The 23321-nt window shown below is 52.0% G+C and overlaps 1 protein-coding gene across 3 annotated transcripts; it reads left to right on the top strand.

Annotated features, from left to right (window-relative positions):
* The first annotated feature begins 4304 nt into the window (after window positions 1-4304).
* On the top strand, window positions 4305-22534 carry RHBG (Rh family B glycoprotein). Of its 3 annotated transcripts, XM_032154165.2 has the most exons (12): window positions 4773-4796; window positions 5079-5080; window positions 6545-6615; window positions 14629-14815; window positions 15319-15469; window positions 15593-15740; window positions 18698-18864; window positions 19157-19294; window positions 19410-19543; window positions 20088-20209; window positions 22162-22235; window positions 22412-22534. In XM_032154165.2, exons 1-12 carry the CDS (start codon window positions 4773-4775, stop codon window positions 22478-22480), a joined length of 1287 nt encoding a protein of 428 aa, XP_032010056.1. In that variant the 3' UTR covers window positions 22481-22534. The 3 variants fall into 3 exon arrangements, with proteins under 3 accessions (XP_032010055.1, XP_058295138.1, XP_032010056.1); XM_032154164.2 differs by lacking the exons at window positions 5079-5080; window positions 6545-6615 and adding an exon at window positions 4305-4468 and having other exon boundaries at window positions 4765-4796; XM_058439155.1 differs by lacking the exons at window positions 5079-5080; window positions 6545-6615 and adding an exon at window positions 4305-4485 and having other exon boundaries at window positions 4782-4796.
* The last annotated feature ends 787 nt before the right edge of the window (window positions 22535-23321 follow it).

The raw sequence follows: 23321 nt of genomic DNA, 5'->3' as shown, positions 1-23321 counted from the left end.
AAATTAAAAAAATTAGCCGGGCGTGGTGGCGGGCGCCTGTAGTCCCAGCTACTCGGAGAGGCTGAGGCAGGAGAATGGCGTGAACCCGGGAGGCGGAACTTGCAGTGAGCCGAGATTGCGCCACTGCACTCCAGCCTGGGCGACAGAGCAAGACTCCGTCTCAAAAAAAAAAAAAAAAAAAAAAAAAAAAAAAAAAAAAAAAAAAATGCCAGTGATCTACATCAATTATTTGGAATCCTTATACTTCCACAAAGGAACTATGTTATTACTCCTACAGATAAGAAAAATGAGACTCAAAGAGGGCTCAATTACTTGCCCAAGGTCATACAGTAAAGATGGGATGGATGGATGGATGGATGGATGGATGGATGGATGGATGGATGATGGATGATGGATGATGGATGAATGAACGAATGAATGAATGGATGGATGAACAAGAGCCTTATTGACTCTGGTGCTTTGCTCTTTTTCTCTCTTTCCAACATAAACACTGGGGGTGGCTCCATGGAACTAAAGGAGCCAAGTGGCTTTGGGGATTCCTGAGCCAAGAGAGCAGGAGGTTGGGAGGAGTTGACCCTGGTAGAAATCAGCTCTGAGCAGCCCCAAGTTACTCAGTAACCTCAAATACCTGGTCCCCAGGGACAAACTGGCCAGTCTTGGCCAGGGCAGGCAGCAGACACTGGTTCCCCTTAGCCACCCTTCTGGTGCTCAGCTGGTCACAGCTAGAATCTGGAGATGGAAGGTCAAAGATGGGACAGACCTCAGGCCAGGCAGAATGAGAGCTGATGGTGGAGTCAGGGGCTTCTCAGAGGAGGCCTGGAGTGGAAGGAGTGAGAGATGAAGCCCTCACCATTCCATGAGAGCTACCAGGGCCAGAGGAGGCAGGGGGAGGACCAAGGGCCTTGACATCACTTCACAATCCAAAAGGAAACCATGGACTAAGCCTCTCCATAGTGTTCGGTAGGTGGTGGTCCAGGGGGTCCTCTAAGATCCTCTCAGGTGGCAGCCTGGCAGGGGAGTCCTCAGATAGGTGGGGGAGCCAGGGAGGGGACCCTCAGAAGGGGAGGGCTGTCAGGGTCTTGCTCTCTGCTGGACCAGGGCTGATACCAGCTCAGCTGGTACTCACTAGCTGTTGAAATATCAAGATTATCCCATTCAAGTTGGAAAGTAGCTGTTGCCCAAAGGTCTCTAAGTGTACCCTCCAGAGACTGGCCCAGCTCTCCTGGGCCAGGAGGATTCCTTTAGATCTCCCCATAATCCAGCAACGAAGAGGTTAACACCTGCCAGGCAGGGGGCCCCAGGACCGAGCCCTGTTTTATATCTTGACTAGAACCTGTGGTTGTAGCCCCAGACCTGGCCCAGGGTTGGTGCTAAATGAGTATTCGTTGAGTGAATGAATGAGCAACAGAAGAGAGAGAATCAGAGACCCAGAGGAATTAAAAGAGACTAAGGGCCACAACAGGTGACAAAGAGATGGAGGAGGCTGGAATCAGGGAGGCAGTTCCCAGAAGATGCTGGGAAGGCCCAGCCTACTCCTCCTTGTTTTCCCTGGTTTGCAGCTTTTGAAGGCTCTTCCCATCCCAGGGCCTGTCCAGTCCCTGATTGGACAGCCCTGAGCAACCCCCCACTCCCAAATAGGACTTAGGCAGTATCTTGGGGCAGAAGGCTGGGCCTGGGTGGAGCCTCCAGATGCTGAATCATTATACAAAGGATTCTGACCTGATATACCCCTTGCCCCAGGAAGGGCTAGAAAACAAGCTTCCTGCTGAGCAAGTAGGGACAGACAGTCTCTCTGGGACAGAGGCCACTGAGGGCCAGAAAGCCCGCCTGGCCAGATGGGTACAGTGCTACCAGAGTCTGCCACCCAGAGTCGGACCCCTGGCTGGCACCTGAGTTAGGGAAACTGGATACCTAGAATCCAACTGTCCTTCAGAGCCCACTCTGTGTCAGAGGCTGGAACCCCTGAGGGGAGGTAGAAGTGAGCTGGGGAAGGGGCAGCAGGAAAGAAAAGGAAGAGGTTAGGGGCTCTACTCTTTTTTTTTTTTTTTTGAGACGGAGTCTTTCTCTGTCCCCCAGGCTGGAGTGCAGTGGTGCGATCTCGGCTCACTGCAAGCTCTGCCTCCCGGGTTCACGCCATTCTCCTGCCTCAGCCTTCCAAGTAGCTGGGACTACAGGCGCCCGCCAACACGCCCGGCTAATTTTTTGTATTTTTAGTAGAGATGGGGTTTCACCATGTTAGCCAGGATGGTCTCGATCTCCTGACCTCGTGATCCGCCCGCCTCGGCCTCCCAAAGTGCTGGGATTACAGGCTTGAGCCACTGCGCCCGGCCGGGGGCTCTACTCTTCACCCCATCCCTGCCCATTCCTGAGAAGGAGCCCTGCCCTGCATCTGTTATGGGGGGAGGCTGGCCCCTGGGGACCTAGGCCATACTCATGGCAGTGGCAGCTTTTCCTTCGGACTGGAGTTTGGGACACCATTACAGACACTCACGGGTTCCTTCCACACTATGGCTCCCTCAGACACGCGGACCTGGGATGGGCTGCCACTGCAGCATAGACAGAGAGCCTCCCCTCCCACCAGCCCCATGGAATACTTGCCTTCACCCTGTGGAGGTGTCAGGTGTCAGAACCAATAGTGCCAGGGTTCCACATCTATTTAGAACACTTCAGTGGCCCAGAACCCACTGAGTAGAGGCCTTGTGCCTTAGCAGGGCTTTCAGGGCCTTCCCAGCACTGCCCCCAGCCTCCCCCAGCCTGAGTTCCTGAACACAGGGGATGCTTACACTGCCAGGCTCGGTCTCTGTTGGTCCCACTTCTTATAATGTCTCCTCTTCCTTCTTCACTTGTCCAATTCATAGGTTGTCCTTCCAGATCACCTTCATACATTCATTACCTTCTCAGGAAGCAATTCTCCATCTCAGTCCCCTCCCTTACCCCATCCCTGGGGCCTCTGCAGCCCCTCCTCCTGGACCCCTGCAGTCTCTGTTCTTCTCTGGGTTGGTCGCTTATCCCACTGGTAATCAAATTTCCTCCTAAGTGTCTGTCTCCACACCAGACAATGGTTCCTGGAGGGAGGGGCTATCTGGTTCATCCCCAAAGCCTGCCTCACAGTAAGTGTTCAATAAATGTCTGTATCCTCTATGTCTGTCTCCTCTATGTCTGTCTACTGGGCCCCCAGTGGATGCCAATCTTGCTTGGGTAATGAGGAACTCTGGACTTGGAACTGAGAAGCCCTCCTTGCATTCAGCCTCCCTCCGCTCCAGCTGCAGAGGCAGCCCAGGCTCTCCCACATCCACTGTGGGCACGCAGGGAACCTGGGTGTCAGTGTGGCCCCTGCCCAGCCTGCTTCCCTGTGGTGTGGTACAGATTGGGGGTAGGAAGGGGGAAAGTCCCTTACCTTACACTGCTTGGAGCGGTGTAAGGGACTCCACTGCAGAGGCCCAGACACCCCAGCCTGGTTAATCATCAGTGCCTGGAGAGCACTATTTATCTCTGTTTTCCATCTCTGCTTTTTCAGTAGGGAAAAAGATTGAGTAACCCCTAACTCTCTCTTGTGTTAACCCTAGAGGGGCCAGACCAGCGTTTTCTGTTGTTTTTTGTTTTTTTTGTTTTTTTTTTTGACAGTCTTGCTCTGTTGCCCACTCTGGAGTGCAGTGGCACGATTTCGGCTCACTGCAACCTCTGCCTTCTGGGTTCAAGTGATCCTCCTGCCTCAGCCTCCCCAGTAGCTGGGACTACAGGGGCACCGCCACCACGCCCAGCTAATTTTTTTTTCTTGTATTTTTAGTAGAGACAGGGTTTCACTATGTTGGCCTGGCTGGTCTGGAATTCCTGACTTCAAGTGATCCACCCACCCCGGCCTCCCAAAGTGCTGGGGTTACACGCGTGAGCCACCATACCTGGCCCAGACCAGGGTCTTTAAGGGCCACTTACTCCTTGGGAGACACTTTAAAGTAACATCATGTATGAGGGTGCGGGTTCTCCCACCCCCAGGTCCCACAGCTGTGCCCTATCAGGGCAGAACACATGGCGCCTTTCCAGGGTCACGTCCAAGGACCTGGCACCGTAACAGTGCCAGGGTCAGCGCCAGGACTGTGCGACTCCCTTCCCCAAGTCTTGGCCCTACCTCGGGCCGAGGGTCCAGGACCCCCACGACGCCCCGCTCCTGGTCCCCGGGGCCCTGGGCCTGCGGCAGGGAGGGCGGGGCCTCCGCGGGCGGGGCCTCTGTGGGCGGGGCTCCGTGAAACCTGCCCTGCCGCCGGGGATTGTCTGCCAGAGCCTGCGAGCGCCAGCCGAGATCGCAGCCCAGATCCATGGCCGGGTCTCCTAGCCGCGCCGCGGGCCGGCGACTGCAGCTTCCCCTGCTGTGTCTCTTCCTCCAGGGCGCCACTGCCGTCCTCTTTGCTGTCTTTGTCCGCTACAACCACAAAACCGACGCTGCCCTCTGGCACCGGGGCAACCACAGTAACGCGGACAATGAATTTTTTTTTTTTTTTGAGACGGAGTCTCGCTCTGTCGCCCAGGCTGGAGTGCAGTGGCGCAATTTCGGCTCACTGCAAGCTCCACCTCCCGGGTTCACGCCATTCTCCTGCCTCAGCCTCTCTGAGTAGCTGGGACTACAGGCGCCCGCCACCACGCCCGGCTAATTTTTTGTATTTTTAGTAGAGACGGGGTTTCACCGTGGTCTCGATCTCCTGACCTCGTGATCCGCCCGCCTCGGCCTCCCAAAGTGCTGGGATTACAAGCGTGAGCCACCGCGCCCGGCGCGGACAATGAATTTTACTTTCGCTACCCAAGTGAGTGCGGGGTGAGGGCGCGCGGGAAGCAAAGACCTCAAGATTTGCAAAGACCCTCCGGTGTCTTGGGAGGGAGCATTTGGGTGCCCGCATTTAGCTGGGCAGCCATCTCGCTCTGAGGTGGAGGGGCTCTGGGTTTAAAATCTCACCCTTTCACTAGTGCCTGCTATGATCCAGGGTACCGTGCTGATACATATGCCTTATCTCACTTAGTCTATGAGATAGACAAAGGTGGGGAAACGGAGGCTTGGTTAAGTGGCTGATTCAGGGTCACACAGTCAGAAGTGGGGGAGTTGGGATTGGAAGCCAGATCTAGAGCCCCAGCTTTAACCATCCTCTTGTCCCACCTCTCAGTTGGCCTAATTGGGCTTTGCTGGGCTGTTCGAGACCGCCTTTCCTAGGGGCTCCACCCTCAGCATGGAAAAGAGAATCCTGCTGGGCAGGGAGGGTAAGAGTGGGGTTGTGAGAGGTCATAATGGCAGGTGTTAGGTATGAATCGCCCACACATGTAGGCAGCCAAGACCAGTTAGGATCAGGCATTTCTTCCCCAGTCCCTCAAAGCTGGTCCTTTCAGAGACAAAGAGAAAATGAGGCAACTGGCCAGTCGTGGTGGCTCACACCTGTAATCCCAGCATTTTGGGAGGCCGAGGCAGGCGGTTCACCTGAGGTCAGGAGTTCAAGGCCAGCCTGGCCAACATGGTGAAACCCCATCTCTATTAAAAATACAAAAATTAGGCCGGGCACGGTGGCTCACGCCTGTAATCCCAGCACTTTGGGAGGCCAAGGTGGGTGGATCATGAGGTCAGGAGTTCCAGACCAGCCTAGCCAACATAGTGAAACTCCTGTCTCTACTAAAAATACAAAAAATTAGCTGGGTGTGGTGGTGGGCGCCTGTAGTCCCAGCTACTTGGGAGGCTGAGGCAGGAGAATCTCTTGAACCTGGTAGGCAGAAGTTGTAGTGAGTCAGGATCACGCCACTGCACTTCAGCATGGGTGACAGAGCGAGACTCCATCTCGAGAAAAAAAAAAAAAAAATAGCCGAGCATGGTGGCGGGCACCTGTAATCACCGCTACTTGGGAGGCTGAGGCAGGAGAATTGCTTGAACCCAGGAAGTGGAGGTTGCAGTGAGCTGAGATTGCACCACTGCACTCCAGCCTGGGCAATGACAAAGTGAGACTGTCTCAAAAAAAAAAAAAAGAAAAAAAGAAAGAAAATGAGGCACCCTCTACCTGCTAATCACAGAGCAGCAACCCCCAGACTTGGCAGGAAGCATGGCAGCATCATTAGTCCATTTCACAGAGGGGGAAGCTAAGTCTCTGAGGGGTTGTGAGTTGTTCATGATCACCCATCATGTGAGTGGCAGAGCTGGAACTAGAACTCAGGCATCCTAAGCTTTTTGCCCCACAAGTCTCCTGCCTGCTGACAAGTTTCAATAGAGAGAGAGTTAACCTCCCACCACCACCCTCGGCCCCATGGGAATAGAGCCTCACCTTCAAAGGTTGGGGACCCTGCCTTGCAATTCAGGCCCTAGGCAGCTGGGACCAAGAGCACCAGATCTCCCAGAATTTATCACAAGTGCTTAGGCAGGTCATCTCCAAGCCTCAGTTTTTCCCATCTGAGCAAGGGGAAAAAGGATGCCTCAGTTTAAAGGAGATGCATTCAAACAAGGCCTAGAGTGTGAGAGTCTCCTGTTAAAAATTTCCAGCTCTCACTACCTTACTTTCTTTTTTTTTGTTTGTTTGAGAAGGAGTCTCACTCTGTTGCCCAGGCTGAAGTGCAATGGCACAATCTCGGCTCACTGCAACCTTCACTTCCCAGGTTCAAGCGATTCACCCCACTCAGCCTCCCGAGAAGCTGGGATTACAGGCGCCCACCAAAATGCCTAGATAAGTTTTGTATTTTTAGTAGAGACGAGGTTTCGCCATGTTGGCCAGGCTGGACTTGAATTCCTAACCTCAAGTGATCCACCTGCCTCGGCCTCCCAATGTGCTGGGATTACAGGCGTGAGCCACCACACCTGGCCCTATTACCCTACTTTCTGTATGCAGAGCTCATGGCAGGCTATCCCCACCTCACCCTGTTCTAGACCCAACAAAATGAAGCTCAAAATGCTGAGGATATAGAGAGTGAGGTGGAAATTTGGACTTGGGCATGAAGCACCAGACCGCCCACCCACCCTAGGCAGAAGGGGCTACAGCTCCTCCCTCCCCATATTTCATCCACAGCCCTGGCTAGAAAAGAAGGATAGAGAGTTGGGAGGGAACAGTCCAGAGTCTGACAGAAGTAAGCTGTTGTGTAAGGGTCTGACCTGGCTGCTTGCCATGAACCCCTGACTTGCTTCTCCTCGAAGCCCTCCTTATTACATGGTAGGCTCTCCTCGGACATACAGCATTTCATCCCTGAATTGCAATAATAGAGATATAAGAGGTGGGATTCCTACTTCTTTTTCTGCCCTAGGTTTCCATTCCTGTGGACTTGGATACTGTTGTGGGGTAAGGTTGGGGAGGAGGGAGGTGCAAGGTCCCTAGAGCCTGGGGCTTTGATGAGCCGGGTCCTCACCTGTCCTTCTGCCCAAGGGAAGGGGTCAGGGCCAGAGGGAGGTGCAGCCACTGCCCTTTGATTCAGGAGATGAAAGGGAGTTGTGCAACTGTTGTTGAGCTCCAGGACTGGCCAATGCCAAGACATGGCTAGTCTGAGGGTCCGTCTGTTTTCTCTGCTGGAAGGACCCTGAGAGCCCACCTGGTTCACCCACTCAGATGCTGAGAGTGAGCCAGAGAGGTCATGTGACCTGGCCAATCACATGGCAAGTTACAGAAGGAACCAGGCTAGAACCAGGTCTCTTGATTCCCCATCTGTGGCCTTCCCCCTACACTAAAAGCCTCTTCTTCCAGAAAGCAAGTGATGGAAAAATAACAAAGAAGGGGAAAGAGCCAGGGCTAAAGGGCCACAGAAGCAAACATGAGAAAGCGTTCTGAAAAAATATGGACAGGTTCTTTTTTTATACATCTCACAGACCTTACTTGCAGAGAGAGGGATTTAGGATAGATGGAATCAGGATCTTCTTGGAAGAGGTGGGGGATGAAGGATGTGACCAGGACCAGAGTGGCTTGTGATCTCTTCTAGGAGAGAGAATACAGCCCCACTGTCCCCTAGAGGCAGGCGGGATGGATGGTGGGGAAGTTGGAGGAGATGGCCCCCTCAGCTCCTCCTGCTTCTTCTTGATTATCATATTTAATATCCATACTTTACAGATGAGAAAACAGGCTCAGAGGCTTGTCCAAGGTCATAGGATCAGAAGGAGGCGGGGATACCTGGAATTAACTGATTGATTGAAACAGGGTTTCACTGTCGTCCAGGCTGGAGTGCAGTGGCATGATCATGGTTCATTGTAGCCTCCACCTCCCAGGCTCAAGCAATTCTCCTGCCTCAGCCTCCCAAAGTGCTTGGATTACAGGCATGAACCACCACGCCCAGCCAGACCTAGAATTTAAACCGAGCTCTGCTAGATGCCAAAGCCCCAGCTTTAACAGCTGTCTTCTCCCATAATCTTGTCTGGTCCAGGAGTTATCTAGCTGGGTTGCAGAGGGGCAGTAAGGGAAGGAGGGAGAGTAATAGAGGACTTTGGAGAGCTTTATCTTCTCTCCAATCAAAAGTGCTTGGGGCTGGGCACCGTGGTTCATGCTGTTATCTCAGCACTTTGGGAAGCTGAGGTGAGAGGACTGCTTGAAGCCAGGAGTTTGAGGCCAGCCTGGGCAACAAAGTGAGACCTCGTCTCTATAAAAAACAAAAAAATTAGTCCAGTGTGGTAATAAGCTCCTGTAGTCCTAGCTACTCTGGAGGCTGAGGAGGGAAGATTGCTTGAGCCCAGGAGGTTGAGGCTGCGGTGAGCTGTAATGGCACCACTGCACTCAAGCCTGGGCAACAGAGCAAGACTCTTGTCTCAAAAAAATAAAAAAGTGCATGGGTTTGGTGGGGGTGGGGTGGGGTGGGCATCAGACTCCGTCCCACCCACACAGGCATCCTCTAAAGGGGATATTGAGAGGTTGCCTTATCTTCTTCCTCCACCTCCAGCTGGAACAGCCCCTCACCTCTCAGAGCCCAAAAAGAATTTCCCATTGTGGAATGTCCCCAGAGAAGGAGATTTCTTGATGTTTAGACTCCAGCTGAAAGGCCAGAGCCTTGAGTTTTGATTCCAAACAAACCTGGGGTGGGAGATGTAAACACTTATGCCACACAAGTTCTGGACTGGTTTTGGCATGTAATGGTCAGGAGCCCTTGGACCCAACACCCTTCCTTATCTTGCTGTCCTTGAGCACAAGAATAGACATGGATTCTCTTTACTGTTTGCACAAGGAGAAAAGCAGCCAGGCAGTGAGGCTAAAAGAACTTAGGGTGCACGCTGAGTTTTAAGTGATGCCTCTCCCTTTCTGTTTTTTTTTCTCCCCATCATCTCAAATGTTTATCATTTATTTGTGTTGGGAACATTCAAGACCAGCCTGGTCAAGAGTTCAAGACCAGCCTGGTCAAGAGTTCAAGACCAGCCTGGTCAAGAGTTCAAGACCAGCCTGGTCAAGAGTTCAAGACCAGCCTGGCCAACATGGTGAAACCCCGTCTCTACTAAAAATACAAAAATTAGCCAGGTGTGGTGGTGCACACCTGTAATCCCAGCTACTAGGAAGGCTGAGGCAATAGAATTGCTTGACCCGGGAGGGGGAGGTTACAGTGAGCTAAGATCGTGCCATTGCACGCCAGCCTGGGCAACAAGAGCGAAACTCTGTCTCAAAAAAAAAAGAAATTAGAGGTCTGCAGCTGCCAGCCCTAGGGTTGGGACACTAAATGTCCCCAACCCTGCACTACTTCTCCAGACCTACCCACTCCCCAAATCACCCAGAACCTAAAACAGGTTTGAAATGATATAATATATTATTGTTAACTACAGTCACTCTACAGTGCTATAAGGTCCTCAACTCCTAGGCTGGTTAGGACGGGGGCTGCACAGCAGGAGGTGAGTGAATATTACTGCCTGAGCTCCACCTCCTGTTAGATCATGGCTGCATTAGATTCTCATAGGAGCGTGAACCCTATTGCGAACTGTGCATGTGAGGGATCTAGGTTGTGCACTCCTTATGAGAATCTAATGCCTGATTATCTGAGATGGAACAGTATCAATCCGAAACCATCCCCCACCCCCCAACCATTTGTGGAAAAATTATCTTCCAGGAAACTGGTCCCTGGTGCCAAAAAGGTTGGGGATCGCTAGGTATAGGTATAGATCACTAGAACTTATTCCTTCTATCTTAGATGTAATTAGCTGAAATTTTGTACCCTTTAACAATCTCTCCCTATTCCCCCTTCCCCCACTCTTCTGTCTTTATTATCCTTTGTTCTACTTTTTACTTCTATGAGAGCAACTTTTTTTAGCTTCCACATATGAGTGAGAGCATGCAGTGTTTAACTTTCCATTCCTGGCTTATTTCACTTATAATGTCCTCCAGTTCCATCCATGTTGCCACGAATGACAGGATTCAATTTTTTTTTTTTTTTTTTGAGATGGAGTTTCACTCTTGTTGCCCAGGCTGGAGTGCAATGGCACGATCTCAGCTCACCACAACCTCTACCTCCCAGGTTCAAGCAATTCTCCTGCCTCAGCCTCCTGAGTAGCTGGGATTACAGGTGCATGCCACCACACCTGGCTAATTTTGTATTTTTAGTAGAGACGGGGTTTCTCCATGTTGGTTAGGCTGGTCTCGAACTCCCGACCTCAGGTGATCTGCCTGCCTCGGCTTCCCAAAGTGCTGGGATTACAGGCATGAGCCACCTCGCCTGGCCAGAATTCCATTCTTTTTTATGGCTGAATAGTATTCCACTGTGTATATATACCACATTTTCTTTATTCATTCATCTGTTACTGTTTTAGGTTCTGGGTGATTTGGAGAGTGGGTAGGTCTGGAGAAGTAGTGCAGGGTTGGGGACATTTAGTGTCCCAACCCTAGGGCTGGCAGCTGCAGACCTCTAATTTCTTTTTTTTTTGAGACAGAGTTTCGCTCTTGTTGCCCAGGCTGGCGTGCAATGGCACTATCTTAGCTCACTGTAACCTCCCCCTCCCGGGTCAAGCGATTCTATTGCCTCAGGCTTCCTAGTAGCTGGGATTACAGGTGTGCACCACCACACCTGGCTAATTTTTGTATTTTTAGTAGAGACGGGGTTTCACCATGTTGGCCAGGCTGGTCTTGAACTCTTGACCTCAGGTGATTCACCCACCTCAGCCTCCCAAAGTGCTGGGATTACAGGCGTGAGCCATTGCGCCTGGCCTCAGACCTCTAATTTCAGCACATATCCAGCCCTCTTCCAGGGCCTTGCTAACTCATTTCCTGTCTGCCCATGCATATGGCACAAAAAAAAAGCATAAAAGCATGTTTCTCTCAAAGTTACTGATTGCATTCTAAAGTTCAGTAATTGAGCCAGGTGTGGTGGCTCATGCCTGCAATCCCAGCTACTCATGAGGCTGAGGTGAGAGGATTGCTTGAGGTCAGGAGTTTGAGAGCAGCCTGGGCAGCAACATAGTGAGACTGACATCTCTACAAAAATAAATAAAGTTCAGTAATTATTTTCTGACTTGTCGGTGCCTCATCAGATTCCACAAAAAAAGGGGAGCATAATTTTTTTTTCTTTTCTTTTTTTTTCTTTCTTTCTTTTTTTTTTTACATGGAATCTTGCTCTGTTGCCAGGCTGGAGTGCAATGGCGCTATCTCGGCTCACTGCAACCTCTGCCTCCTGGGTCCAAGTGATTCTCCTGTCTCAGCCTCCCGAGTAGCTGGGACTACAGGCACACACCACCATGCCCAGCTAATTTTTGTATTTTTAGTAGAGATGGGGTTTCACTATGTTGGCCAGGATGGTCTCGATCTCTTGACCTTGTGATCTCCCCACCTCGGCCTCCCAAAGTGCTGGGTTACAGGCGTGAGCCACCATGCCCAGCCTGTTTCCTTTATGATCAATCTCTTTCTACAAGAGATTTGAAGTCATTTACAACCAAAACATGTGTATAAGAAAAGCAAAGGAGAGAAGCAGAACATAAATAATGAACCACATACGGGGCCTACAGTTGTTCAGTTGTGATTCCAGTGGAACTCTGAGCTCCAGGCAGCCAAGGAAGCCTCACACATGCAGTTCTTTGACTCTTCCATGCCTGTCTTCCTTGCTCTGTGAGAGCACGGACTGTGGCTGCCTTGATGACAGCTACATTCCCAGAGCCCAGTCCATGGTGCTCAGCACCTTGGCTGCCTGAAGGTGGGAAAGCAGACCAGTTCCTGTGGGAAGTGGCTGGGTGCAGTGGCTCATGTCTGTAATCCGAACACTTTGGGAGACTGAGGCAGGTGGATCACTTGAGATTAGGAGTTTGAGACCAGCCTGGCCAACATGGTGAAACCCCACTTCTACTAAAAATACAAAAATTAGCTAGGCGGGGTGGTACGTGCCTGTAATCCCAGCTACTGGAGAGGCTGAGGCATGAGAATCACTTGAACCCAGGAGGCGGGAGTTGAAGTGAGCTGAGATCACGCCACTGCACTCCAGTCCGGGTGACAGAGCGAGACTCTGTCAAGAAAAAAAGAAAAATTTTCATGTGAAGCTATAAAATTTGGGTTTAGGGTGATAATCGCCCATTTCTCAATAACATATTTACAACAAATTCAGTAACTGTGCTCATGACAAGCTTTCTCTGGTGTTTCTTGATTAAAGTAAAAAATATAGCATGGTATTACTATGAACATAGACCCCAGACAAAGAAAACAGGACCAGATGGTTGGGCTGAACATCAGACCAGGTTGATTCAAACCTTATTTACAAGTTTACAAATAGATGGGAGGGGGGCAGTTACAGAACAAGGTAATCACTAAAGCAAAGTATTTGCATTTACCTCATTTCTCATTTTCTTTTTTCTTTTTTCATTCTTCTTTTTTTTTTTGAGATGGAGTCTTGCTCTGTAGCCCAGGCTGGAATGCAGTGGCATGATCTCGGCTTACTGCAAGCTCTGCCTCCCAGGTTCATGCCATTCTCCTGCCTCAGCCTCCCCAGCAGCTGGGACTACAGGCGCCTGCCACCACACCTGGCTATTTTTTTGTATTTTTAGTAGAGACACGGTTTCACTGTGTTAGCCAGGATAGTCTCAATCTCCTGACCTCATGATCTGCCCACCTCGGCCTCCCAGAGTGCTGGGATTACAGGTGTGAGTCACCATGCCCAGCCGACCTCATTTTCAATATTATTGTATGTTATTATTTTTTAGAGATGGGGTCTCACTCTGTCACCCAGGCTGGAGTGCAGTGATGTGATCATAGCTCACTGTAGCCTCAAACTCCTGAGCCCAGGCGATCCTTCTGCTTCAGCCTCCTGAGTAGCTATAGGCACCTGCCACCATGCCAAGCTGATTATTATTATTGTTTTATATAAATGGGGGGTCCACTATGTTGTCCAGGCTAGTCTTAATCTCCTGACCTCAAGCAGTCTTCTCCACTCAGCCTCCAAAACACTGGGATTACAGGTGTGAGCCACTGTACCCAGCCTTATATATTATTTTTATCGGTTTAGCTTTTTATGCAGAGTGGTACAGAATAGAAACCAAACAGAAAAGGCCCCAAATCTTCCTGCCCATAAACCTCATTGACTCTTTAAAAATTTCAAGTAATTCATCTATAAAGTTAAAAAATTCAAACTATAGAAATGAACTAAAAAGTAAAATCATCCTTCCCAGAGTCACCATGTTGCACAACCCCAGAGGGCATCATTTGCATTGAAGTTGTGCAACACAGCAGCCTTGTCCCCCTTTTCCTTCAATTCCTTTTCTCTGAGGTCATCTCTGTTAACAGTTTAAAGCTATTTCCTAAATTTTTTTTTTTTTGAGACAGACTCTTGCTCTGTCGCCCAGGCTGGAGTGCAGAGGTACGATCTTGGCTCACTGCAGCCTCTGCCTCCTGGGTTCAAGCAATTTTTGTCTCTCAACCTCCCAAGCAGCTGGCATTACAGGTGCGTGCCACCATGCCTAGCTAATTTTTGTATTTTTTGTAGAGACCGGGTTTCGCCATGTTGGCCAGGCTGGTCTCGAACTCCTGGCCTCAAGCAGTCCACCTGCCTTGGCCTCCGAAAGTGCTGGGATTACAGGTGTGAGCCACTGAGCCCAGCCTCCTTAAAATTTTTTAAAAAATAACTGGGCACAGTGGGCCTCACCTGTGGTCCCAGCAACTTAGGAGGCCAAAGTGGGAGGACTGGCTGAGTACAAGAGTTTGAGGCTGCAGTGAGCTATGATCATGCCACTGCACTCTTCCCTGGGTGACAGAGCAAGACATCTAGTAATAATAATAACTTAAAAATCCTCAAAAGGAAGAGGTATAGTCTCTGAAGTATGAGGGATGGAGGGTAGATGTCAAGAAGGACTTTCTAGCACAGAGGAAATGTTGAAAAGAAGTCTGTAGTGGGGAGAATTTTGAGCATGGAGAGAGGCAGGGACTGCAGCAGAAAACAGCACAGGTTGGACTTCTAGCCAGTCTGTTGTAAGAGACCCAGGGATGGGGCAAATGAATAGAGCAGAAGGCTTTACTCCCTTGCTCTGACATGAGGACAGCAGGGATGTCGGGGTCCCACTGCTCCAAGCTGGCCAGCTCTGTGCAGGTGGCTCAGGGCTGGGAGCCCCTGACATGCCTGGGGAGTTTTATAGGCTTGGCTCAAGGCAGCCCTGGATGGTGAGAGCCAGGGGCACTGGCAGGGTAGCTGACTAGATTATGGGCTATGGCTAGAGCAGCCCCCAAGTGCCCCACCTGTCCCTGCCCGCTGCAGGCTTCCAGGACGTGCATGCCATGGTCTTCGTGGGCTTTGGCTTCCTCATGGTCTTCCTGCAGCGTTACGGCTTCAGCAGCGTGGGCTTCACCTTCTTCCTGGCCACCTTTGCCCTGCAGTGGTCCACACTGGTCCAGGGCTTTCTCCACTCCTTCCACGGTGGCCACATCCATGTTGGCGTGGAGAGGTGGGCAGCCGCCACCTACCCAGCTCCCCAAGGTTCACTCGGGAGGCCCCTGCCCATGGGCCCCAGATCTAGCCCTGTCCTTCAAGTCTGCTTCCTGACTCATGATTCTGGGCGTCACTTGGTTTCTCTAGGTGTCCTGCCTGTCCTTATTGCCTGACTTCCTCTCCCATCCTTGACCCTCACACTCAGCCCCACTTCCTCATTCTTTAGGGCCCTTGTTCCCCAAGAGCTGCGAGAAGGGTAGACAGCTCTGGTTCTTCCACCTATTGTGGACTTTGTCAGCTGAGTCACAGAGCCTCCTTGAGACTCGATTTCCTCATCTACAAACAGGGCCAGGTGATCCCTTCCAACTCCAGGGAGGAGCTTGAGCTCCTTGTCTTCTCTCCAGAACTCCAACCCCACCCCACCCACCACATCATGCTGCCCTGGCTTCATGCCAGGCAGGAGCCCAGAGGCCAGCCTCTCTGACCCCTCTTGCGCTCCCGATTCTGCCCCATCCCCAGCATGATCAACGCTGACTTTTGTGCGGGGGCCATGCTCATCTCCTTTGGTGCCGTCCTGGGCAAGACCGGGCCTGCACAGCTGCTGCTCATGGCCCTGCTGGAGGGGGTGCTGTTTGGCATCAATGAGTTTGTGCTCCTTCATCTCCTGGGGGTGAGAGTCTGGGGAGGGATGGAGTGGGGGGTAGGGGGTGGTCAAGGTCAGCCTCTGAGCCAGGAGCGTGGGGATGGGGGCGGGGGCAGGGTGCTGCCTCTTCACCTCACCCCACCTCCCCAGGTGAGAGATGCCAGAGGCTCCATGACTATCCACACCTTTGGTGCCTACTTCAGGCTCGTCCTTTCATGGGTTCTGTACAGGCCCCAGCTGGAGAAAAGCAAGCACCGCCAGGGCTCCGTCTACCATTCAGACCTCTTCGCCATGATTGGTGAGGCCTTCGAGGTGTGGTAGCAGGGCAGGGGGCTGGTCTGGAGGCCTCTGATCTGGGCCAGAGGTGACTGTCTCTCGGGGTGCTGACTGCAGTCCTGGGGTTGTGCCTGGGCATTCACTTCCCATTTGGATTCTGCTGTGAGAGCTCTGGGACCTGCACTTACCATTCTCAACAGTTTTATGACAAGTTCTTAGAATTCAGCCCTGGGGAATGCATATGCCCTGGATCCTTTCTAAATCCACCTCCATCCCTACTTAAAATCTTCCAGGGCTCCCACCAGCCACAGGTTAGAAAGTGGCCTCCTCAGCTGCCACGTCAACCCCTCCTCCTCCCTCCTCGCTGGCTCAGGCTCCAGCCAGACTCAGCTTTTTGCCTGCCCTCACCTCCAGGCCTTTGCCTGTCTCGTTCCCGGCAAACAGGCAATCTTTGCCGGCCCTTGGTGCTGCCTTCCGCCTCCTAAGGATATTTCCTCCCAGGAGATTCCCGATGCCTGGAAGCCCCTGCACTCTCAGGCAGGGATAAGGAGAGGAAGGGTCTTGGGTCACCCCAGGGACCCATAGGAGCTAGGAGCTCCTGCTGCTGCTGCTTCTTTTTTTTTTTTTTTTTTTTTTTTGAGATGGAGTCTTGCTCTGTTGCCTAGGCTGGAGTGCAGTGGTGCGATCTCAGCTCACCACAACCTCTGCCTCCTGGGTTCAAGCAATTCTCCTGCCTCATCCTCCCGAGTAGCTGGGATTACAGGCATGTGCCACCACACCCGGCTAATTTTTTATGTTTTTGGTAGAGACAGGGTTTCACCATGTTGGCCAGGCTGGTCTCAGGTGATCCACCCACCTCGGCCTCCCAAAGTGCTGGGATTACAGGCGTGAGCCACTACGCCCCGCCACCACCACCTGCTTCTAAGCATGTGCCTCCACCTCGGCTTCTGTTCCTCTATTTTCATAGCTGCAGACAGAAGGCAAATCCATATTTTAAATTTTTTTCATAGAAGGTATTGAATAGGGACTGAAGTACCTATTCCTATATGAAAGAGAGAGGCTGGCTTAGGAGTGCTCAGCACTGCTGGGTCAGATTACAAAGAACCCCAGGACAGCTGAGGCCTCCTTGCCCTTTGAGACCCAGATAAGTTTGCCTTGAATTCCAAAGGCTTCCCCAAGTTTTCCAGGCGTTCCCAGGAGACTTACATTCTCAGCTGTCTGCCTCCCAGCTCCTGGATTTTAGTGTCACCCAGACAGGAATGAGGCCCCTTCCTGGATTCTCCCACAAATGCTCCACCTACAGGATGCAAATGTGAGTGTGGGAGATTTTACTCAAGATTGCCGGGCTGCTGGGAGAAGACACACCCAACAGACTACTCAGGACACAGTGGTCCCTAAGCCTCCTACCTTGCTGGCTTACACCACAGGGTCCCCAGCCTTCTCCTTCACCTTGTCCTTCGGGTCCTTCTCTCTCTCCCTCCAGGATGGACCTGGCAACCTCATGCAGGAAGGCAGGGTACATGGACTCCCAGTTCTTTCCCAAAATGCACAGGCCCAGCCCATTCAGTACTCAGCAAACAGAGGCCTCTCTCAAACACTGAAGGGTCCACCCTCACTAGGAGAGATTGAGGTTATCATTGTTTTCCTGATATGTGTATCAAGTACCCAGCATAGTCCCTGACATGTAGTGGCCTTTGCCTTTTTTCCTTTCCTTTCTTTTTCTTTTTTTTTTTTTGAGATGGAGTCTTGCTCTGTCTCCCAGGCTGGAGTGCAGTGGCGTGATCTCGGCTCACTGCAACCTCCACCTTCCAGGTTCAAGCAATTCTCCTGCCTCAGCCTCCTGAGGAGCTGGGATTACAGGAGTGCGCCACCATGCCTGGCTAATTTTAGTAGAGACAGAGTTTCACCATGTTGGTTAGGCTGGTCTCGAACCCTGGACCTTGTGATCCGCCTGCCTCAAGCCTCCCAAAGTGCTGGGATTATAGGTGTGAGCCACTGTGCCCGGCCTTCTTTTCCTTTTTTGATACTTAAAAAATGCCAATGTTCTGGCCAGATGCAGTGGCTTACACCTGTAATCTCAGCACTTTGGGAGGCTGAGGTGGGTGGATCACCTGAGGTCAGGAGTTCGAGACCAAACTGGCCAACATGGTGAAAACCCCCCATCTCTACTAAAAATACAAAAATTACCTGGGTGTGGTGGTGGGTGCCCGAAGTCCCAGCTATTCAGGAGGCTGAGGCAGGAGAATCACTTGAACCTGGGAGGCGGAGGTTGCAGTGAGCTGGGATCATGCCACTGCACTCCAGCCTGGGCGGTAGAGTGAGAGCTTGTCTCAAAAAAAAAAAAAAAAAAAAAAAAAATTCAACGTTCCATGGTTTTCAACCAAGTAGTTTCTTTTAGTGCCAGTGCCCTTCAATAGCTGCCATTTGCTGGGCGTTTTGTGCCTGCTAGGCCATGGGCTATGCATTTATGTGCATTGCCTCATTTAATTGCCACTTGATGAGGTGGTGGTATTATTATTATTATTATTATTATTATTATTATTATTATTGAGATAGGGTCTGGCTCTGCAGCCCAGGCTGGAATATAGTGGCACAATCTCAGCTCACTGCAACCTCTGCCTCCCAGTCTCAAGCGATCCTCTTGCCTCAGCCCCCCAAGTACCTGGAACTACAGGCATGTGCTACTATGCCCAGCTAATTCTTTTGTATTTTTGGTAGAGATGGGATTTCACTATGTTGTCCAGGCTGGTCTCAAAACTCCTGAGCTCAAGTGATCTGCCTGCCCCAGCCTCCCAAAGTGCTAGAATTACAGGCATGAGCCATCGTGCCTAGCCCAAGGTGGTATTATTATCAATCCCACTGAACAGATGAGGAAACTGAGGCTGCTGAGGGTAGGTGACTTGCCTGCAGTTATACAACTTGTACCTTGCGTGGCAGCCACTTCCTTCTTCTCACTCCGCCTGCCTGTCCACCATCTAGGGACCATCTTCCTGTGGATTTTCTGGCCTAGCTTCAATGCTGCACTCACAGCGCTGGGGGCTGGGCAGCATCGGACGGCCCTCAACACATACTACTCCCTGGCTGCCAGCACCCTTGGCACCTTTGCCTTGTCAGCCCTTGTAGGGGAAGATGGGAGGCTTGACATGGTATGGGGAAGAGGACTTCAGAGAGGCAGAGGGGGTGGCCTGGGCAGGGGAGGAGAGGTCTGAGACCCCCAAGAAAGATTCTCCCGGGGAACAGATAAGGGCACAGGCATAGGAGCTCCATCTGTGCTGGTGGCTATGGGGTCAGAATGGGAGCTGATATGGTAGCAGGACCATGAGAGGTTAGATGGCAGAGGGACTTCCAGAAGCAGTAGGTGTCACTGTGGTGGGTAGGGTTGGGTTGCTGTGGGTGTGATGATCTGAAAGGGCCTCCAACACCTTGCTCTTCCCTTAGGTCCACATCCAAAATGCAGCGCTGGCCGGAGGGGTTGTGGTGGGGACCTCAAGTGAAATGATGCTGACACCCTTTGGGGCTCTGGCAGCTGGCTTCTTGGCTGGGACTGTCTCCACACTGGGGTACAAGTTCTTCACGGTATAGATGCCTCTTGGGGCCTGGGCAGAACATGGAGTCTTCGGTCCCACCTCTCCAACAGGACGCGGTGGTCGGTAGTGGGCACAGGAGACTCATGATCTGTCCTGCCCTCCAGCCCGTCCTTGAATCGAAATCCAAAGTCCAAGACACATGTGGAGTGCACAACCTCCATGGGATGCCGGGGGTCCTGGGGGCCCTCCTGGGGGTCCTTGTGGCTGGGCTTGCCACCCATGAAGCTTATGGAGATGGGTGAGTTTCCTCCCAACCCGCATTGCAGTCGTCATCCCTCCGGAATGACCTCTGTCATTCTCTTTCACTGTGTGTGACCAAGAAAAAAGAATGAATTCATTCATTCATCCATATTCTGGGAGCAAAGGAAATTGGAGTTAACAAAACCAACCCAGAAACTGCCCTCCTGGTCCTCAATCAAGTGAAGCAGAAGGTCATGGAACAAATGACTTCGAGTGTTACTTGTTACTGAAGGGTCAGTAAGAGATAATGACCCTTAGAATCTATTTTTGCACATCAAGGGTGGGCAAAAGCAATCCACAAATGGAGTCTTGAAAGGTGCCTAGGTGTCTGCTGGCCTACGAGGGTGGGAAGGTGTTCCAGGCTGTGGGCCTGGCTTGAGCAGCGGCCTGGAGGTGAGACTCAGCCTGGCATGTACCCTCGAGACCCTCTTGGCCACTTCCTGTCCCCCAGCGTGAGTTCCAGTGCCATGAGCAGCCCTGGCTCCGGGCTGCATCCCTCTCTCCCCCTACCCCTGCCTTTCCGCCATCTGGTCTCCCTGCAGCCTGGAGAGTGTGTTTCCACTCATAGCCGAGGGCCAGCACAGTGCCACATCACAGGCCATGCACCAGCTCTTTGGGCTGTTTGTCACACTGATGTTTGCCTCTGTGGGTGGGGGCCTCGGAGGTGAGTAACCTTGGATTTTCTAGAGGAAGGGGCATGGGATCCTATAAGCCTGACATGAATTCATCCACTCATAGATATTTATGGAGCATCTACTTTGTGCCATAAAGTAGGGATTGGGTTGTGGGTTAAGGGGTAACCAACCTCCTGCAGGCACAGAGATGCATGCAGGTGCTTGCTCCTTTCTGGTGCTGAGGGCAGCTGAGGGGTCTGTGAGGTAGGTTAGCAAGGCCCTCTCTTACGGGTCTATGCTTGCCTGTGCTGCTCCCTCTGCCCACTAGAGGGAAGCCCAACCTCAGGCTGAGGCCTAGGAGGGGATGGCTGCGCCATGTGGGGCAGGGACAAGGAGGGCAGGAGATGGCCTGCCACCTCCAGACCCCAGTGCGAAAACCTTCCACAGAGGCACACTGTCCATGGCCCTGGGTCAGGCAGTCGCTCTTCATGTTTGGCCTTAGTCTTTTTGGCCTTCAAAATAAAACCTGATTCAGCATCCCCTCCCTTCTGCTCTCACCTCGAGATTTCCTTTCTTCCTTCCCTCCCTCCCTCCCTTCCTTCCTTCCTTCCTTCCTTTTTCTTCCTTCCTTTCTTTTTTTTTTTTTTGATGGAACCTTGCTCTGTAACCTAGGCTGAAGTGCAGTGGTACGATCTCGGCTCACTGCAACTTCTGTCTCCCGGGTTCAAGCCATTCTCCTGCCTCAGCCTCCGAGTAGCTGGGACTACAGGCGCCTGCCACCATACTCAGCTGATTTTTTGTATTTTTAGTAGAGACAGGGTTTCACCATGTTGGCCAGGCTGGTCTCAGACTCCTGACCTTAGGTGATCTGCCTGCCTCGGCCTCTCAAAGTGCTGGGAATACAGACGTGAGCCACCACGCCCGGCCTAGAATCTACGATCTTTTAAAAAGAGATTCCCAGGTGATTTGATTGCACGTTAACGTCTGCGAAGCACTAGGTTAGGTGTGAATACAGGCGCCTGCCACCATGCTGGGCTTATTATTTTTATTTTTGTATTTTTGGTAGAGGTGGGGATTCACTGTGTTAGCCAGGATGGTCTCGATCTCCTGACCTCGTGATCCACCCGCCTCGGCCTCCCAAAGTGCTGGGATTACAGGTGTGAGCCACTGCGCCTGGCCTTTTTTTTTTTTTTGAGACGGAGTTTCGCTCTTGTAGTCCAGGCTGGAGTGCAATGTGATCTCAGCTCACTCCAACCTCCGCCTCCCGGTTTCAAGCAATTCTCCTGCCTCAGCCTCCCAAGTATCTGGGATTACAGGCGCCCCCCACCACACCCGGCTAATTTTTGTATTTTTAGTAGAGATGGGGTTTCACCATGTTGGCCAGACTGGTCTCGAACTCCTGACCTCAGGTGATCCACCTGCCTTGGCCTCCCAAAGTGCTGGGATTACAGGCATGAGCCACCACATCCTGCCTAATTTTTGTATTTTTAGTAGAGATGGGCTTGCTTTCACCATATTGGCCAGGCTGGTCTTGAACTCCTGACCTTAAGTGATCCATCTGCCTTAGCCTCCCAAAGTGCTGGGATTATAGCTGTGAGCCACTGCGCCCGGCCACAATAAGCATTTTCTGTGCCCCTCCTGTGTGGGAAGCCACAGAAAGCTCAGCAGCTGTGGTTCATGATGGAATCAGGAACTGGTCTATTACCAACTGCACACACTTGAGCAAATTATTTAACTTCTCTGAGTCTTGTTTCTTTGTAATACAGGAATAATACTGGCCTTGCAGGGTTGTTGTGATTACTGAGGAAAGCAAAACTAGTCAAGCACTTTGCACAGGGCCTGGCACATAGTAGATGCTCAACAAATACCGCTGTGTTTTGCCTGCACAGGCATCATATTGGTCTTATGCCTCCTAGACCCCTGTGCCCTGTGGCACTGGGCGGCACCCTCCTCCATGGTGGGGGGCAGAGAAGCCTCACAGATCCTCCCCTACCACCACCAGGGCTCCTGCTGAAGCTACCCTTTCTGGACTGCCCCCCAGACTCCCAGTGCTATGAGGACCAACTTCACTGGCAGGTGAGACATCGCTGGGCCCTCACACCCTCTGAGTCTCCCTTCCCTGCCTCGCCTCCTGTGGCCCAAGTTGCCTTCTTCCTTCCTTGCTGCTCCTTCTCCTCTGGGGTACACCCCTGAGCTGTGGCTTCCAGGCTCCTGGAGCTACCCTTTCACCTCTACCCACTCCTGCCTTCCAGGTGCCTGGTGAGCATGAGGATAAAGCCCAGAGATCTCTGAGAGTGGAGGGGGCAGACACTCAGGCCTAACCCACTGCCGGCCCCTGAGAGGACACACTCCTTTTTGAAGATGCTGACTGGCTGCTACTAGGAAGTTCTTTTTTTTTTTTTTTTTTCTTTCTTGAGACGGAGTCTTGCTCTGTCGCCCAGGCTGGAGTGCAGTGGCGCAGTCTCGGCTCACTGCAAGCTCCGCCTCCCGGGTTCACGCCATTCTCCTGCCTCAGCCTCTCCGAGTAGCTGGGACTACAGGCGCCCGCCACCACGCCCGGCTAATTTTTTTTTGTATTTTTAGTAGAGACGGGGTTTCACCGTGGTCTCGATCTCCTGACCTCGTGATCCGCCTGCCTCGGCCTCCCAAAGTGCTGGGATTACAAGCGTGAGCCACCGCGCCCGGCCGGAAGTTCTTTTTGAGCTCCCATTTCTCCAGCTGCAAGAAGGGAGCCATGAGCCAGAAGGAGGCCCCTTTCCACAGGCAGCGTCTCCACAGGGAGAGGGGCAGCAGGAGGCTGGGAGATGGTGGGGAGTGGGGCCATAACTGGGTACGGTAGGGGGAACCTCACCAGATGCCTGACCTCACTGCCCTACCAGCCTGCACATGGGTAGAAGAGGCCAAATTGAGGCACCCAAGTGATTCACTGGCCCCACGTCACACAGTTACAGTGAAGCCCAAGCCAGGCCTGGTTGAGGGTGATAAACACCACCGTCTCTAAAGGTTCTGATTCCTTGTTTTTGTACCTTGGGAACATAAGAAGTTTCTCTTACCTTCTAACTCACAATGGTAGAACCTCCTGGAGGTTCCTGGAGAGGCAGGAAAGGGCTTTAGTGCTGACAAATTCCTGATTCCTGATCTGTGGAAGTCCCTCTCGAGTGC

Source organism: Hylobates moloch, unplaced genomic scaffold (assembly GCF_009828535.3).
Source record: "Hylobates moloch isolate HMO894 unplaced genomic scaffold, HMol_V3 SCAFFOLD_5, whole genome shotgun sequence".
In the NCBI taxonomy this organism is placed as follows: domain Eukaryota; kingdom Metazoa; phylum Chordata; class Mammalia; order Primates; family Hylobatidae; genus Hylobates; species Hylobates moloch.
This window is presented reverse-complemented; position numbering and strand designations above follow the sequence as displayed.

Bases quoted from the DNA above. Each gene is read 5' to 3' on its own strand.
- RHBG (XM_032154164.2), top strand. From the start codon at position 4,314: ATGGCCGGGTCTCCTAGCCGCGCCGCGGGCCGGCGACTGCAGCTTCCC. The intron at 20,210-22,161 runs GTGAGTAACCTT...TACCACCACCAG, and splicing joins TGTGGGTGGGGGCCTCGGAG to GGCTCCTGCTGAAGCTACCC. The intron at 22,236-22,411 runs GTGAGACATCGC...CCTGCCTTCCAG, and splicing joins AGGACCAACTTCACTGGCAG to GTGCCTGGTGAGCATGAGGA.